Genomic DNA, 16,137 nt, shown 5'->3' on the forward strand with positions numbered 1-16,137 from the left:
TGGGGGAAAAACCAGCTTGTTTTCCTGTCGTTCTATGGGCATTTAGGCCACAGCTTTAAAAAAGGGACCACAAAATTCTCCAAACATGTGGTGAACTTTCAATAGCTAGTTGGTTTTCAATTAAGCATCTGCAGTGACTTCAGGAAATATTGAAATTGGCAGAGGATTCATTTTTCCTAGAATATAATTGAAGAATATATAATAAGAATGTATAATAAGAATAATATATAATATGAATATATAAAGTTGTCCACCCCGTTGGGTGAGAAATCCCCAGGGTCTTGAATCTTAGGATTTCTAACAAGCACTATAGGTAATCCTCAATTTATGACCACAATTGTGCCCAAAATTTCCATTAAATGGGTTTTTTACCCCACTGAACGACCTTTCTTCTCACAGTTGTTAAGCAAACTACAGCAGTTGTTAAGTTAGTAACACAGTTGTTAAACAAATCTTGCTTTCTCATTGATTTTGCTTGTCAGAAGGTGGGAAAAATGTCCCAAGGGTGAGTTCCCCCCAAAACAACAACAACAACTAGATTTTCTTGAGATTCTTTCATTCTTCAATTCTAACTGAAGCTTTTGGGATGAGAAGTGAGACATTTTGAAAGGGGGGAAAAAGACGCTAAAAAAGTCCAGCCTCCTTTTGGAAAAAGCACTTGTGGGACAACCATGACCTGGATAACTGAGAATCTCCATAATCGCAAAAGGTGATCACGTGACCTCAGGACACTGAAACCGTCATGAATACATGCCAGTTGCCGAGTGTCTGAATTTTGACCACATGTTCACGGGGATGCTGCAACCATAAGCATGAAAAACGGTCATAATCTATCACTCTTGTTGTATATACAGTGAGAGTTTATGCACAGGAGACAAATTCCTTGTGTGTCTAATTACACTTTGTCAAATAAAGTTCTGCTCTATTCTGCTCCTACCCCTATTCCTACTCTTACTCCTACAAATCTAATCTAATTCTATCCTATCCTATCCTATCCTATCCTACCCATTCCTATTCTATTCTACTCTACTCTATTCCTAACCAACTCTACTCCCATTCTATTCTACTCTGCTCCTAATCCCTATTCCTAATCCCTATTCCTGATCTATGTTGTAAGCCGCCCTGAGTCCTAGGACAAGGGCAGCCTAGAAATCGAATAAACAAACAAACAAATAGTCCCTATTCCCTACTCTTTTACTTTATTCCTATCCAACTCTACTCCCATTCTATTCTATTTTACTCCTATTCTACTCTATTCTACTCCTATTCTATTCTACTCTACTGTACTCTATTCTACTCGTAATCCCTACTCTGTATTCCTAATCCCTACTCTTCTCGTCTACTCTACTCATCTTCTGTTCTGTTCTGCCACTTTTTGCAGGGGGGTTGTTAAATTCAAACATCCTTTAAACAAATGGTTGTAAGTTGAGGACTTTCTATATTGTGATTTATCATTTTTATTATGAATGCTATTAACTGATTCTCCTTGGCACGGAGGAATTGCCTCCGTTGACCCTCCCGTTTCTGCCTAGTCATTCCGAGGCAGCAGTTCTATTTCATCCCCCCTGCAAAGGCCACTTGAGGGTCACCAATGTTGTAGAACTGTTTTGATAACCTGGTTCTCTCTTGCGGTCACTGCACAGAGGCATTCAGCCGAAGGGAACACCGTGTTTGTATTCAACGAAAAAAGAGGAGCCGAGGAACACGTGGACGCTCGTCTTCAGTGGCAGCTAAATCTCCTAACCCACATAGAAAACGTGCAGAACGAAGTCACTAGTAGAATGGACGTTATTGAAAAGGAAGTCGATGGTAATTATTAAAAATCTGAGCTTGTGCTGACATTCTCTCTCATAGGGATGCTGCAAAGGTTGTAACCTGAGGTGGGCTCTAGCCAGAACGATAAATTGGGCTCGCGAGAGTATTTATGGGGCCAGCATGATAGAAACATAGAAACATAGAAGACTGACGGCAGAAAAAGACCTCATGGTCCGTCTAGTCTGCCCTTATACTATTTCCTGTATTTTATCTTACAATGGATATATGTTTATCCCAGGCATGTTTAAATTCAGTTACTGTGGATTTACCAACCACGTCTGCTGGAAGTTTGTTCCAAGGATCTACTACTCTTTCAGTAAAATAATATTTTCTCATGTTGCCTTTGATCTTTCCCCCAACTAACTTCAGATTGTGTCCCCTTGTTCTTGTGTTCACTTTCCTATTAAAAACACTTCCCTCCTGGACCTTATTTAACCCTTTAACATATTTAAATGTTTCGATCATGTCCCCCCTTTTCCTTCTGTCCTCCAGACTATACAGATTGAGTTCATTAAGTCTTTCCTGATACGTTTTGTGCTTAAGACCTTACACCATTCTTGTAGCCCATCTTTGGACCCGTTCAATTTTGTCAATATCTTTTTGTAGGTGAGGTATCACCTGTGGAGATAGCAAAATCGTGCACGGAGCCGCAGGTGTCCCCGTGTTTCAGCATGTGCGGAAGCAAAAACTCACTGAAACACCTGTTGCTCCATGTGTGATTTTGCTATGTGCGATCCACAGGCGCAGAAGCAAAATTGTGCTGGCCCCGCAAACACTCACAAGCCGTGGCAGCGAGCCCAGTTTAGTGTTCCGGCTAGCTAGCAGCCCACCCCCTGGTCGTAACTGAGGAAAACGGTCATGTCACATTTTCCAGGGCCATTATAAGTTGAGGACTAGCTGTAAAGTCATTCGGGGGGGGGGGGGGGCTGGCTTTCCTTAAGGGCCGCTTGGTTGACAACTGCCACAATTTGATTAATAATCCTGAGTCTACGGAGAGGGGCGGCATACAAATCTAATAAAATAAATAAATAAAAGTAATTGAGATTGTACACAACTCAAAAAAATACACCAATGGCGGGAAAAAGTAATAAGAAAGCATGCAGATTTTACATCTGAATTATTTGTTAATAGGTATGATACTAGGTAAACTTAGATAAGAAAACTATGTATTTAATATTGCACGTTTTGGCAGCAGCAAGGATTGTATTTGCCCAATCCTGGAATAATGAAGAAACACTGCGAGATGAAGAAATAATTTTAAAAAACACTAGAGTGTGCTGAAACAAACAGATTGGCATTAAGAATTAACCAGAAAGAAGATACGGAATATTATTAAACATGGAATCTATTTTATCAGTGATTGGGGGGAACAGGTGGAGATTAAGAAAGTAATATGTTTTGTGTTAAGCAGACTCAATACCCAGACAATGTGATGTCCATTAAGCACTAATAAATGTAATTAATAATAATAAAAAAGGAAATTGGACATAACTCACTTAATTGCCTTGCTTAACAAAAGGAACTCTGGCCTCAATAGCGGTCAGAAGTCGAGGACTATGTCTTGATGATTTTAAGTTGGGGTGTCAAACTCGATTTCATTGAGGGCTGCTTCGGGGTTGTGATTGACCTTGTGGGGCTGGGGTGGAATGGCCAAGGTAGGTATAGTCAGCCTATGGTGACCTAATGCTAAGGCACTTCCCTCAGACCCTCCCTCCCTTCCTCCCTACTTATTTTTCCTTCCCTCTCCATTCCCTTTTCATCTTCTTTCCCCTCTTTCCTTATTTTTCCTTCCTTGCTCTCTTCCCATCTTTCTTTTTTCTTTTTAATTTAATTTAATTATTAGATTTGTATGCCACCCCTCTCCGAAAACTCGGGGCGGCTCACAACAAGAATAATACGATATACAGAGTACAAATCCAATATAAATTAAAAACGAAATTTAAAACCCATAGATATTAAAAACAATCATTACTGCACAATCATACCATTCTCATGTACAGTGATCCCCCGTTTATTGCGTCCCCAACCATTGCGAACAGGGTACTTCGCTATTTTTCAACCCGGAAGTCAAAATACCATCTACGCATGCGTGCCCGTGGGCACGCATGCGTAGATGGCAACCGGGAGATCAGCTGCTGGGCGGCTTCCCTGAGTCTTCCCCCTCTTGCTGGCGTCAGCGAAGTTTCCCCACCGCCCACGCAAACTCCTCGCTGCCGCCCGCCCTTCGCCCGCCCACGCCGTTCATTCTCGCCGCTTTCGAGCTGAATCCGGGAGCGAATTCGCTCCCGGATTGAGCTCGAAAGCGGCGAGAATGAACGGCGTGGAAAAGCGGTTCCTTGCCGTTCGTTCTCGCCGCTTTCGAGCTGAATCCGGGAGCGAATTCGCTCCCGGATTCAGCTCGAAAGCGGCGAGAATGAACGGCGTGGAAAAGCGGTTCCTTGCCGTTCGTTCTCGCCGCTTTCGAGCTGAATCCGGGAGCGAATTTGCTCCCGGATTGAGCTCGAAAGCGGCGAGAATGAACGGCGTGGAAAAGCGGTTCCTTGCCGTTCGTTCTCGCCGCTTTCGAGCTGAATCCGGGAGCGAATTCGCTCCCGGATTCAGCTCGAAAGCGGCGAGAATGAACGGCGTGGAAAAGCGGTTCCTTGCCGTTCGTTCTCGCCGCTTTCGAGCTGAATCCGGGAGCGAATTCGCTCCCGGATTCAGCTCGAAAGCGGCGAGAGCCAGCGCCCCCCGGACCCCCAACCCGGGTTTGGGGGGCTGCTAGGAAGCCCTCCATGCCGGCGGCAAACAGCCGCGCCGCCCCCAATCTTCGGCTCCTCGCTAGCGCTGTGGGAGTAAAAACACCATCTGCACATGCACAGATGGTGTTTTTACTTCCGCAGCGCTACTTCGCGAAAACCCGCTCGTTGCGGGGGGTCCTGGAACGGAACCCTCGCAACGAGCGGGGGATCACTGTATTACAGTCAGGAAAAAAAGGTGGTAGTGTGGGGAAGAGATAATTATTCCCCCCATGCCTGGTGACACAGATAGGTCTTCAACATCTTGAGGAAGGCGGGAAGAGATGGGGCAATTGGAATCTTCGGGGAGAGTTGGTTCCAGAGGGCCGGGGCCGCCACAGAGAAGGCTTTTTCCCTGGGTCCCGCCAGACGGCATTGTTTAGTCGACGGGACCCGGAGAAGGCCAACTCCGCCCCGAGTCTTCGGAGAGGGGCGGCATACAAATCTAAATAATAAATAGATCAATAAATAAACTCTGTGGGACCTGATTGGCTGCTGGGATTCTTGTTCTTTCTTCTTTTCCTTTCTCCTTCCTGTCCTTTCTGGCATGCTCAAAAGCAAAAGGGGGAAACATTTCTCCTTTCGTTTTGCTTTTAGTTTGTTTTGACAGCCCTCTGTCAGCGAAAACGGAGCATGCACGCGCTCCTCCCAAACTCCCATTTTTGCTGCCAGAGGTACCGCGAGCCGGTCGTTTGCTGATTCCAGAGCAGCCCCGCGGGCCAGATCTAAGCACCCCACGGGCCAGATCTGGCCCACAGGCATTGAGTTTGACACCCCGGTTCTAAATCATAGATCAAGCGATCACTATGCGCTTTTTCATTTTCTTTTTCTTCCTTTTGCCCCCATGCAGTTTTAGAAAGCTGGCTTGATTTCACCGGAGAATTGGAGCCCCCCGACCCCCTGGCCCGCCTGCCTCAGCTCAAGCGCCGCATTAAACAGCTCATCTCCGACATGAGTAAAGTCCAACAAATTGCCACCCTCTGCTCTGTATGACAAAAGGAAAGATGAAGGAATGCACGCAGGCAGGCCGCCGGGCCCCGACGATGGGTTTCTTCTGATTGACAAGACTCACAAAAGGGTACTTTTTTTAAAAAAACAGAAAAAACACGAAGCCTGAACTCTGTTCCTTATTCTCTGCCAATTCTCTCGTTAGGCTGAAAACGGCACGTGGTATGATAGGGTAAAGAGAGAAATCTCCCTCATAAAGATTCCTACCACTCTGATCTAAAATAAAAAGAGGTTTTGTCTTTCTTTCCACGGAGGAGGGTTCTGAAACCTCAACTCAGGCATGTTTTCCTACCTTTTCACACGCAGTTATCACGGAAGAAGCCCACAAACTGTTAAAAACGTTATCGCAAAAGTTAAAGCAGCCTGCATTGGAAGAAGAAACACATTTTTACACTATTGAGTCTGGACGGTAGAAGAAGGAGATTTAGTCCCAATGGGTCACTTGAAAGTACTGTAGAGATCCAGGAAAATGAAAAGAATATATATATATATATATATATAAATAAAGATTCTAGCTTTCCTTTTCAGGAGAAACTGTTTTTTTTAATGGTAGCCTCTCTGAAATATTTTTTTAAGCATATTGAATCTCATGCTCCGTTGTTAGAAACCAAACTGGGAAAGTCATGGTCAGAAGTGCCAAAAATAAAAAGTTTTAAAAAACAACAACATTGAATCAGGAGTGTCAGTTGAACGGGGGCCTCCCCCACCCTCCCCTGCTCCCGACTTCTCATATCGAGTCCTCCATATTGCCAGCGTCAACCAGGATTGCATCAAATCCATATTTGGGCAAGCTACAATAAAAAGTATTGTGGGATATTGTGTCTGTAATGGCTGGGTCTCGGCCGCAATAACCGACTTTCCTCAGCTGGCTTGAGGAATCAAAGGAACATCCAAAACGCCAGTGACTCACTATGAAATGGGTCCATTCCCAACCTTTACTCTCTGTAACATGAAATGAAAGGAAATATGAAAGTTGATGCTGTTTTATTCCATGCGCGCCAAAAATCTTGCAATGGTTGAGCAATTTGCAAAACTTGCATGGTCTGTATAGTCTCTCGGTCAATCCCAAACATAAGTTAGGATGCAAATACATCACCTGTTAAAAGACATTCAATTATGATTTGGCAAATCGTTAACGAAACCAAAGTCCGCCTAGTTAGCTGGGTTTAAATAAAATTCTGGGCCAAGTCCAGTTATTTTTAGTTTATCTGCGTATCGCTGCAGCCAGTGCTATAGTATACCTCTTGAGGTATGCACATATGTCTTTGCGTGCACGCGTATGTGTGTACACATACATACATATGTTGTGTATGCTCATACACATTGCGTTCTAGAGACATTTATATTGACAAGTCTAGTTTTCTTACGATAAAAAGAACCTCGGTGACAAAATATTTAAAAATGTTACCTTTTAACGAGCTGTTTCTTAAAAAGGGGAGATGGAGAGAGAGAGAGAAAGAAGATTAAAAACAATCTATGTACAGAAATTTGTAAAAAAAAATACTTTTTTTAAAAAAAATACTATTCAAGAGAGGCTGCGTTATTGAGGGTAGCAAGAGAATATCGAGCTTAAGACCTCTGACTGTTTCAGTGCTGGCAATATGTATAAAAGAGTGAGACTACATACATGAAGGACAATAAACTTGAACCTCCACAGGATAAGAGTACAAGCCACTGTACATTAAAATGTATTTAAATTTGCAAATACACTGTCTATATGTAAGGTACTGTATGTAAAGCTGTTTATTAAACTATTCTGCATACCGTACTTTCTGTCTCATCAGTTTGCTTTTCAGAGTGTTGAATAAATCCTGAGCATTTCAAAGCGGGCGTTGGGCAGATGTTCTGCCTCTGGGGGTTTTGAAGACCACCCTCTGGGGTTTGGGGCAGGAAGCAAGAATACATCACAATAATTAGGTACTGGGATTAAAGGAAGTCCTCAGCATGTGACTCTAATATAAGTTTGGCTATTGCTGTCGCAAAATGAAACCAATTTTAGGGCATTTTTTTCCAGTTTACCATTTATAAAATATAACATAATGCAAAAGTAAATAAGCAGTGGGGGGAGGGAAGGGGGAAGAGAAGTAATGAAGAATAAGAACCAAAAAAAATGACTTGCAGTAAAATAAGGTGTTAACATCAAATAGCTTCCTGCTTTTTCATAAAAAACACAAGCCATTTCTATAAAGATCTATCAGTCTAACTGATAAAACCCAAAGTCAGATTTTCATTCTTTTCCACTTCAAGCACGAAGTTCAGAAGCTGTCTCCACCTGGAAACAAAAGTACTTAAATGTTTTTATTTTATTTTAATCAAATTAGTCCATTTCAGCCAACTTCATCAACTTCCAATTTTACAGCATTTTTTGTGTCTGTCAAGGCGGCCAAAGACGGGCTACAAGAATTGTGGAAGGTCTTAAGCATAAAACGTATCAGGAAAGACCATGAACTCAATCTGTATAGTCTGGAGGACAGAAGGAAAAGGGGGGACATGATCGAAACATTTAAATATGTTAAAGGGTTAAATAAGGTTCAGGAGGGAAGTGTTTTTAATAGGAAAGTGAACACAAGAACAAGGGGACACAATCTGAAGTTAGTTGGGGGAAAGATCAAAAGCAATGTGAGAAAATCTTTCACTGAAAGTAGTAGATCCTTGGAACAAACTTCCAGCAGACGTGGTTGGTAAATCCACAGTAACTGAATTTAAACATGCCTGGGATAAACATATATCCATTGTAAGATAAAATACAGGAAATAGTATAAGAGCAGACTAGATGGACCATGAGGTCTTTTTCTGTCGTCAGTCTTCTATGTTTCTATGTTGGCTTGTCAGTCTGAAGTAATTTCCAGGTTCTTTTCAACATTATAAAACACCATCACGTGATTGAGGGATGCTGCAAATGCCTATAAATGTGGTTGTGTCACTGAGCACCTGAAGTACAGCTGGACTTCAGAAGATCTAGACTAGTATATTTTTGTCATCATTCCTATCCTTTTCCTCCCACTTAGGACTGTATGACTGTAACTTGTTGCTTGTATCCTAAGATTTTTATTAATATTAATTGTTTCTTCATTGCTTATTTGACCCCTATGACAATCCTTAAGTGTTGTACCACATGATTCTTGACAAATATATATTTTCTTTTATGTACACTGAGAGCATCTGCACCAAGACAAATTCCTTCTGTATCTAATCACACATGGCCAATAAAGAATTCTATTCTATTAAAAAAAAAACAAGCAGCATAGAAACATAGAAACATAGAAGTCTGATGGCAGAAAAAGACCTCCTGCTCCATCTAGTCTGCCCTTATACTATTTTCTGTATTTTATCTTAGGATGGATATATGTTTATCCCAGGCATGTTTAAATTCAGTTACTGTGGATTTATCTACAACGTCTGCTGGAAGTTTGTTCCAAGAATCTACTACTCTTTCAGTAAAATAATATTTTCTCATGTTGCTTTTGATCTTTCCCCCAACTAACTTCAGATTGTGTCCCCTTGTTCTTGTGTTCACTTTCCTTTTAAAAAAACAGATTGAGTTCATGAAGTCTTTCCTGATACGTTTTATGCTTAAGACCTTCCACCATTCTTGTAGCCCGTCTTTGGACCCGTTCAATTTTGTCAATATCTTTTTGTAGGTGAGGTCTCCAGAACTGAACACAGTATTCCAAATGTGGTCTCACCAGCATTCTATATAGCGGGATCATAATCTCCCTCTTCCTGCTTGTTATACCTCTAGCTATGCAGCCAAGCATCCTACTTGCTTTCCCTACCGCCTGACTGCACTGTTCACCCATTTTGAGACTGTCAGAAATCACTACCCCTAAATCCTTTTCTTTTGAAGTATTTGCTAACACAGAACTGCCAATACAATACTCAGATTGAGGATTCCTTTTCCCCAAGTGCATTATTTTACATTTGGAAACATTAAACTGCAGTTGCCATTGCTTTGACCATTTATCTAGTAAAGCTAAATCATTTACCATATTACAGACGCCTCCAGGAATATCAACCCTATTGCACACTTTAGAGTTATCGGCAAATAGGCAAACTTTCCCTACCAAACCTTCCCCTATGTCACTCACAAACATATTAAAAAGAATAGGACCCAGAACAGACCCTTGTGGCACACCGCTTGTAACCTGACTGCTCAGAATACTTGCCGTTAACAATAACTCTCTGATGTCTACGCTTCAGCCAGCTGCAAATCCATTGAACTATCCAGGGATTAAGTCCAATCTTCACTAATTTATCTATCAGCTCTTTATGTGGAACCGTATCAAAGGCTTTGCTGAAGTCCAGGTAGGCAATATCCACGGCACCACCTTCATCCAACACCTTTGTGACATAGTCAAAGAAATCAATGAGATTAGTCTGACATGATTTGCCTTCAGTAAAGCCATGCTGATTTGGGTCCAATAAGTTATTGTTTTTTATGTGCTGATTTATCCTCTTTTTGAGTAGAGTCTCCATCATTTTAACTACCACTGATGTCAAGCTAACTGGCCTGTAGTTACCAGCTTCTTCTCTACTGCCCTTCTTGTGGATAGGCACAACACTGGCCATTCTCCAATCCTCAGGAACTTCTGTTAACAAGGATTGGTTAAACAAATCAGTCAGGGGGGTAGCAATGACAGATCTGAGTTCTTTAAGAACTCTGGGGTGGATGCCATCTGGACCCATTGCCTTATTTATCTTTAATCGTTCAAGTTCTTCTAAGACATCGGCTTCTAAGATCACTGGAGCTGAATCCGTACAGCTGGAAGCAATGCTATATCCCTCCATAGTATTATTTTGTAAGGTGTCTTTTGACAAAACTGAACAGAAGTAGCTATTGAAATGGTCAGCGATCTCCTTATTCCCATTAATGCATGTATTATTCCCGGTACTAAGCTTCGTGATGCCGCAGTTTTTCTTCTTCTTATCACTAATATATCTGAAGAAGGTTTTATCCCCCTTCTTTACTGATTTGGCAATTTCTTCCTCTTTTGAGGCTTTAGCAGCATATATTATCTGTTTTGCCTCCTTCTGTCTCATTTTATACACCTCCCTATCAGCTATACTTCCAGACTCTTTATACCTCCTATAGGCAGCCTTTTTTTTCATTGACTATAGCCCTTACATCATTGCTAAACCATAGCGGTTTCTTCTTCCTTTTACCTTTAGTTATTTGTCTTACATACAGTCCAGTGGCTTTTAAGATGGCCTTTTTTAATACAGTCCACTGGGTGCTCACTCCTGCCAATTTATCCCTCCCCTTTAATTCATTATCTAAATATTCCCCCATTGCATTAAAATTTGTTTTTCTGAAATCCAATACTTTGGTTGCATTATAGGATTGCTCACAATGAGTTTTTACATCAAACCACAAACATAGATGGTCACTGCAACCTAAATTTTCTCCCACCTTGACCTCTGAAACCCAATTCCCATTCGTAAAAACTAAATCTAGAATATTCTCCCCTCTAGTTGGTGTCTTAACCAGCTGTGCCAGAGCTGCTCCTGTAAAGGCCTCTACTATATTCTTACTTTTGCATGTAAGGGCACTGGGGATATTCCAGTCAACATCAGGCATGTTGAAATCACCCATAACCACAATATCTCCCTTTAGTGCCATTTGGGTAATTTCATCCACCATCTTGTTGTCATATTCCTCAGATTGCCCTGGAGGCCTATAGATCACCCCAATTCTAATGACAGAACCTTCTTTATTTTGCATGCAAATCCAGAGAGTCTCCAGATGCTTTGGTTTAAAAGGAGGCTCACATGGTAGGTACAGTAGTTTTTTTTCATTTACTGAGCAAAATTTAACAAGGTTATGATCTAGTCCAGTGATGACGAACCTTTTTTTCCTTCGATGCCGAAAGTGTGTGTGCGCATGCTATCGCGCATGCGTGAGTGCCCACATTCATAATTCAATTCGTTTGGCGGGACCCAGGGGAAGAGCCTTCTCTGTGGTGGCCCTGACCCTTTGGAACCAACTCCCCCCAGATATTAGAGTTGCCCCCACCCTCCTTGCCTTTCGTAAGAATTGAGACTCTCCCTCCCCCTAGGGTTATAAAATTTATGCATGGTATGTCTGTCTGTATGATTGGTTTCTTAAATTAGGGTTTTTAAATTAACTTAAATATTAGATTTGTTTATATCGTCTTATTATTGTTGTTAGCCGCCCCGAGTCTATGGAGAGGGGTGGCATACAAATCAAATAAATAAATGCCTGGGAAGAGCGAAAACAGCTTCCCCTGCACTTTGGAGGCTGGAAATGGCCTGTTTCCCAACTTCTGGTAGGCCCAGTAGGCTTGCGTTTCACCTCCCCAGGTTCCAAAGGCTTCCTTGGAGCTGGGAGAGGGTAAAAATGCCCTACCCCATCCCCCCCCGGGGACTGTGGAAGACAAAAACGCCCTCCCAGAGCCTCTATGAGCCAAAAATCAGCTGGCCAGCATACACATGCATGTTGGAGCTGAGCTTGGGCAACGGCTCGCTTGCTAGCAGATATGGCTTTGCGTGCCGCCTGTGCTATCTGTGCCATAGGTTCTCCATCACCGATCTAATCTTACCATTTAGTTGACCAGTGTTCTCATTTACAGAAGGCCTTCCTCACTGTCACACATGCCTTGGTCATCTCCCGTCTAGATTACTGCAATGTGCTCTACGTGGGGCTGCCCTCGAAGACTGCCTGGACACTTCAACTGATGCAGAATAGGCCAGTATGGATAGTAATGGGGGCCCTAAGATTGTCCACATAATTGGGTGGGTTCTAACTTACCTCGTTGGGTGGGTTCTAACTTACCTCCCACGCAGCATGGGAGTGCATGCTTGGGGCGCATACGCATGTGCAGTGTCAAAAAAGAAATCTCCCCAGAAGAGTTGAAGACGTGCCTGAAATACAAGCGCAGAAGAAAAAATTTCCCTGGGGGGAAATTCAATTTAAAAAAAAAAAACATTTAAAAAAAGATAGACCAAACAATATCGTTTGGTGGGCCCCAGGGGGAGAGCCTTCTCTGTGGCGGCCCCGGCCCTCTGGAATCAACTCCCCTCAGAGATTAGAACGGCCCCCACCCTCCTTGTCTTTTGCAAACTACTCAAGACCCACCTTTGTCGCCAGGCATGGGGGAGTTAAGATATTCCTTCCCCTAGGCCATTACAAGTTATGCATGGTATGTTTGTGTGTATGTTTGGTTTTTACAATTAGGGTTTTTAGTTGTTTTATTAAATTGGATTGTTACATGTTTTTACCATTGTTGTTAGCCGCCCCGAGTCTGCGGAGAGGGGCGGCATACAAATCCAATAAATAATAATAATAATAATAGTGACGTCTATGGACACTTGCACATATACTTTAGTAATCGAGCCCAGAAGGGGAAAAGAGGGGGAAAAAAATAAAAATCAAAAAATCAAAAATTTTCTACCATTTATTTATTTATTGATTGATTGATTGATTAATTGCTCAATTTATTTATTTATTTATTGATTGATTGATCAATTGATTGATTAATTGATCAATTTATTGATCGATTGATTGATTGATTGGATTTGTATGCCGCCCCTCTCTGTAGACTCGTACCTGACTATACCTGTAGGAGCCGATCACTAGTTGTGCTCCTCTTCCCATATACCAGTAGGTAAATATGTGTTTCTTGGTCTTCAACTTAACATCATTCATTTAGGGACTGTTCAAAGTTACAATAACTGGGCAAAAATCTTGACTTAGGACCATTTTTGTAAACTTGACCACTGCAGCGTCATGGTCACAGGATCAAAATTCATGCCATGTATTTATGACAGTTGCAGTCTCCTGGGGTCATGTGATTCCCCTTTTGTAACCTTGAGACGAGTTACTAATTGAGCAGCCACAGCAATTCATTTAACCACCGGGGCAAGCAAACAGTCATAATGCCAGCATCCGGGACCGCCTTCTGCCGCACGAATCCCAGCGGCTGATTAGGTCCCACAGAATTGGCCTCCGGGTCCCGTTGACTAAGCAATGTCGTCTGGCGGGGCCCAGGGGAAGAGCCTTCTCTGTGGCGGCCCCAGCCTTCTGGAACCAACTCCCCCTAGAGATCTGCCCCACCCTCCTCGCCTTTCGTAAGTTGTTGAAAACTCACTTGTGCCACGAGGCACGAGAAAATTGACACCTCCCCTAATTACTTGGTTTATGTATGGTTTGATTGGATTGTGTGATTATTTTATTACAAGGGTTTTTAAATTATGTTTTAAACATTGGATTTGTACATTGTTTATGCTGTGAGTCACCACAAGTTTTTGGAGAGGGACGGGATACAAACATAATAAATAATAATAATAATAATAATAATAATAATAATAATAATTGGGATAATAATAATAATAATAATAATAATAATAATTGGGATAATTATTATTATTATTATTATTATTATTATTATTATTATTATTATTATTATTATTATTATTATTATCCCAATTAACATCCAAGAAATAAATCAGAGTCCAAACCTTGGCCTTCCAAGCTCCAATTTATTAACAGCCATGTTGGATACAACCTGTAGTCAACTCGATACTAACATTTCCTACAATTTTCCACCGAGGTTAAGCTTCATCCCTTGGTCCCCACACCCACCATCACATGGACCACTCCAGTTCTCTCAAAGGTCCACGATCCTCCCCTGTACTTCCGGCTGGTGCTGAACAAAGGATGACCTTGAACCTGTGGGAAGAATTGCTTGTTGTTCTGTAACTCGGCTATTTGCATGCCGGCCACTCATTGGTTAAAGGACGGCCGGCTGATTCAAACGGCTGTCAAGTTGCGCCTCCGCAGCTGTTCAGAATGAAAGTGCAGCGGCTTTTCTTTGCTTGCTTCCTTTTCTCCTGAGATTTGAGTGTACATAGTTGCTGGCGTTTCAGCCTGTATTAAATAAACGGGATTACCGCTTCAAGGTGTCCAGCCTATTCTTCCCGATCTAACAGTTGTGGCTAGTATCTTTCCCCCTCATGCAACCGCCTTTCCCCAATTCCTACAGAACTATTCTACTTGTGGCAGGCCAAAGTCTCCCACTCAAAACGATGGCTTCGGCCTAGCCCCACTTCAGAGTAACCTCGCTTAGCTGTGGAAATTTTGGATCCCGTCGCGGTTTTACCATATGCTTTTTTAAAAAATAAAAATAAAAATCCTATCTTGCCTTTCAGTCCATTAATGTCTCTAGAAGAGCAAAGGAGAAAGAAAAGAAATTGAATCAATTAAAATAAAAAAGCTAAGACATTGAAACGGGGCAAATTGCGTGACTGACCTCGACGGCTCTTGAAAACGGCCTGCGTCACTAAACCCCTCGAGTGCCCAGTCTTCCATTTCGTAAGTGAAAAGTTATTTTGAGGGGCAGCGGCTATAAAATAACCGGCTGAGAACTTCCCTCAGAGTGTAGGTTGGAGGCCTTTCCCTCGTGAGGGAGACAATCCACCTGCATCCCAAAATGAGGTCCTTGCTGTTTGTCAGCCTCCTTTGCTTTACGGAGAGAGCACTGGCCACCGTCTTTGGTAAGTAAATAGGTATCTCTTTGGTCGCAGGTCCCTTACTTTTAGAATAAAATTAATAGAAGCCTAGAATCGGAAAGGGCCATAGTTATAATCTGGTCCAGCGTCTTGGTAAGCATCTTTTGTGATTAAGAGTTGATCACGATTAATATTTATTTACTTATTTATTGATTTATTGGATTTATATGCCGCCCCTCTCCGAAGACTCGGGGCGGCTAACAGCAATCATAAAACAGCGTACAATAATAATCCAATACTAAAAACGATTAAAAACCCATTAATATAAAAAAACCAAACATACATACAGACATACCATGCATAAAATTGTAAAGGCCTAGGGGGAAAGGGAATCTTAGTTCCCCCATGCCTGGCAGCAGAGGTGGGTTTTAAGAAGCTTATGAAAGGCAAGGAGGGTGGGGGCAATTCTAATCTCTGGGGGGAGTTGGTTCCAGAGGGCTGGGGCTGCCACAGAGAAGGCTCTTCCCCTGGGTCCCGCCAAGCGGCATTGTTTAGTTGATGGGACCAGGAGAAGACCCACTCTGTGGGACCTAACTGGTTGCTGAATAACACACACACCATCAGAGAATTTGATTGATGTTCTCTCTTTTGGAGAGGGGGAGAGAAAGGGTGGAGAGTGCAGAGAAGAGCAACAAAGATGATTAGGGGACTGGAGGCTAAAACATATGAAGAAGGTTGGGCATGTCTAGTTGAATGAAAAGAAGGACCAGGGGAGACATGATAGCAATGTTCCAATATCTCAGCAGTTACCACAAAGAAGGAGGAGTCAAGCTATTCTCCAAAGCACCTGAGGACAGAACAAGAAGCAATGGGTGGAAACAAGGAGAGAAGCAACTTAGAACTAAGGAGAAATTTCTTGAGGGTTAGAACAATTAATCAATTAATGAGAGTTGGCTTAAAACTTCCCTCCCTTCATCCCTCCCTGTATCCATCCATCCATCCACCCTTCCCTCCCTTCATCCCTCCCTCTCTCCCTCCTTCCCTCCCTCCTTCCCTCCCTTCATCCCTC

General features: G+C 42.4%; 1 protein-coding gene across 8 annotated transcripts in view; it reads left to right on the forward strand.

Annotated features, from left to right (window-relative positions):
* Positions 1-7,106, forward strand: part of PHF20L1 (PHD finger protein 20 like 1) — an 82,220-nt gene extending 75,114 nt beyond the window's left edge. For all 8 annotated transcript variants that reach the window (XM_070748312.1, XM_070748318.1, XM_070748313.1 and 5 more), the window contains 2 exons: positions 1,644-1,809; positions 5,443-7,106. In XM_070748312.1, the coding sequence (XP_070604413.1) occupies positions 1,644-1,809; positions 5,443-5,585 (309 nt within the window). In that variant the 3' untranslated portion in view covers positions 5,586-7,106. The remainder of the gene's footprint in view (positions 1-1,643; positions 1,810-5,442) is intronic.
* The last annotated feature ends 9,031 nt before the right edge of the window (positions 7,107-16,137 follow it).

This window comes from Erythrolamprus reginae, chromosome 3 (assembly GCF_031021105.1).
Source record: "Erythrolamprus reginae isolate rEryReg1 chromosome 3, rEryReg1.hap1, whole genome shotgun sequence".
NCBI classification, from domain to species: domain Eukaryota; kingdom Metazoa; phylum Chordata; class Lepidosauria; order Squamata; family Dipsadidae; genus Erythrolamprus; species Erythrolamprus reginae.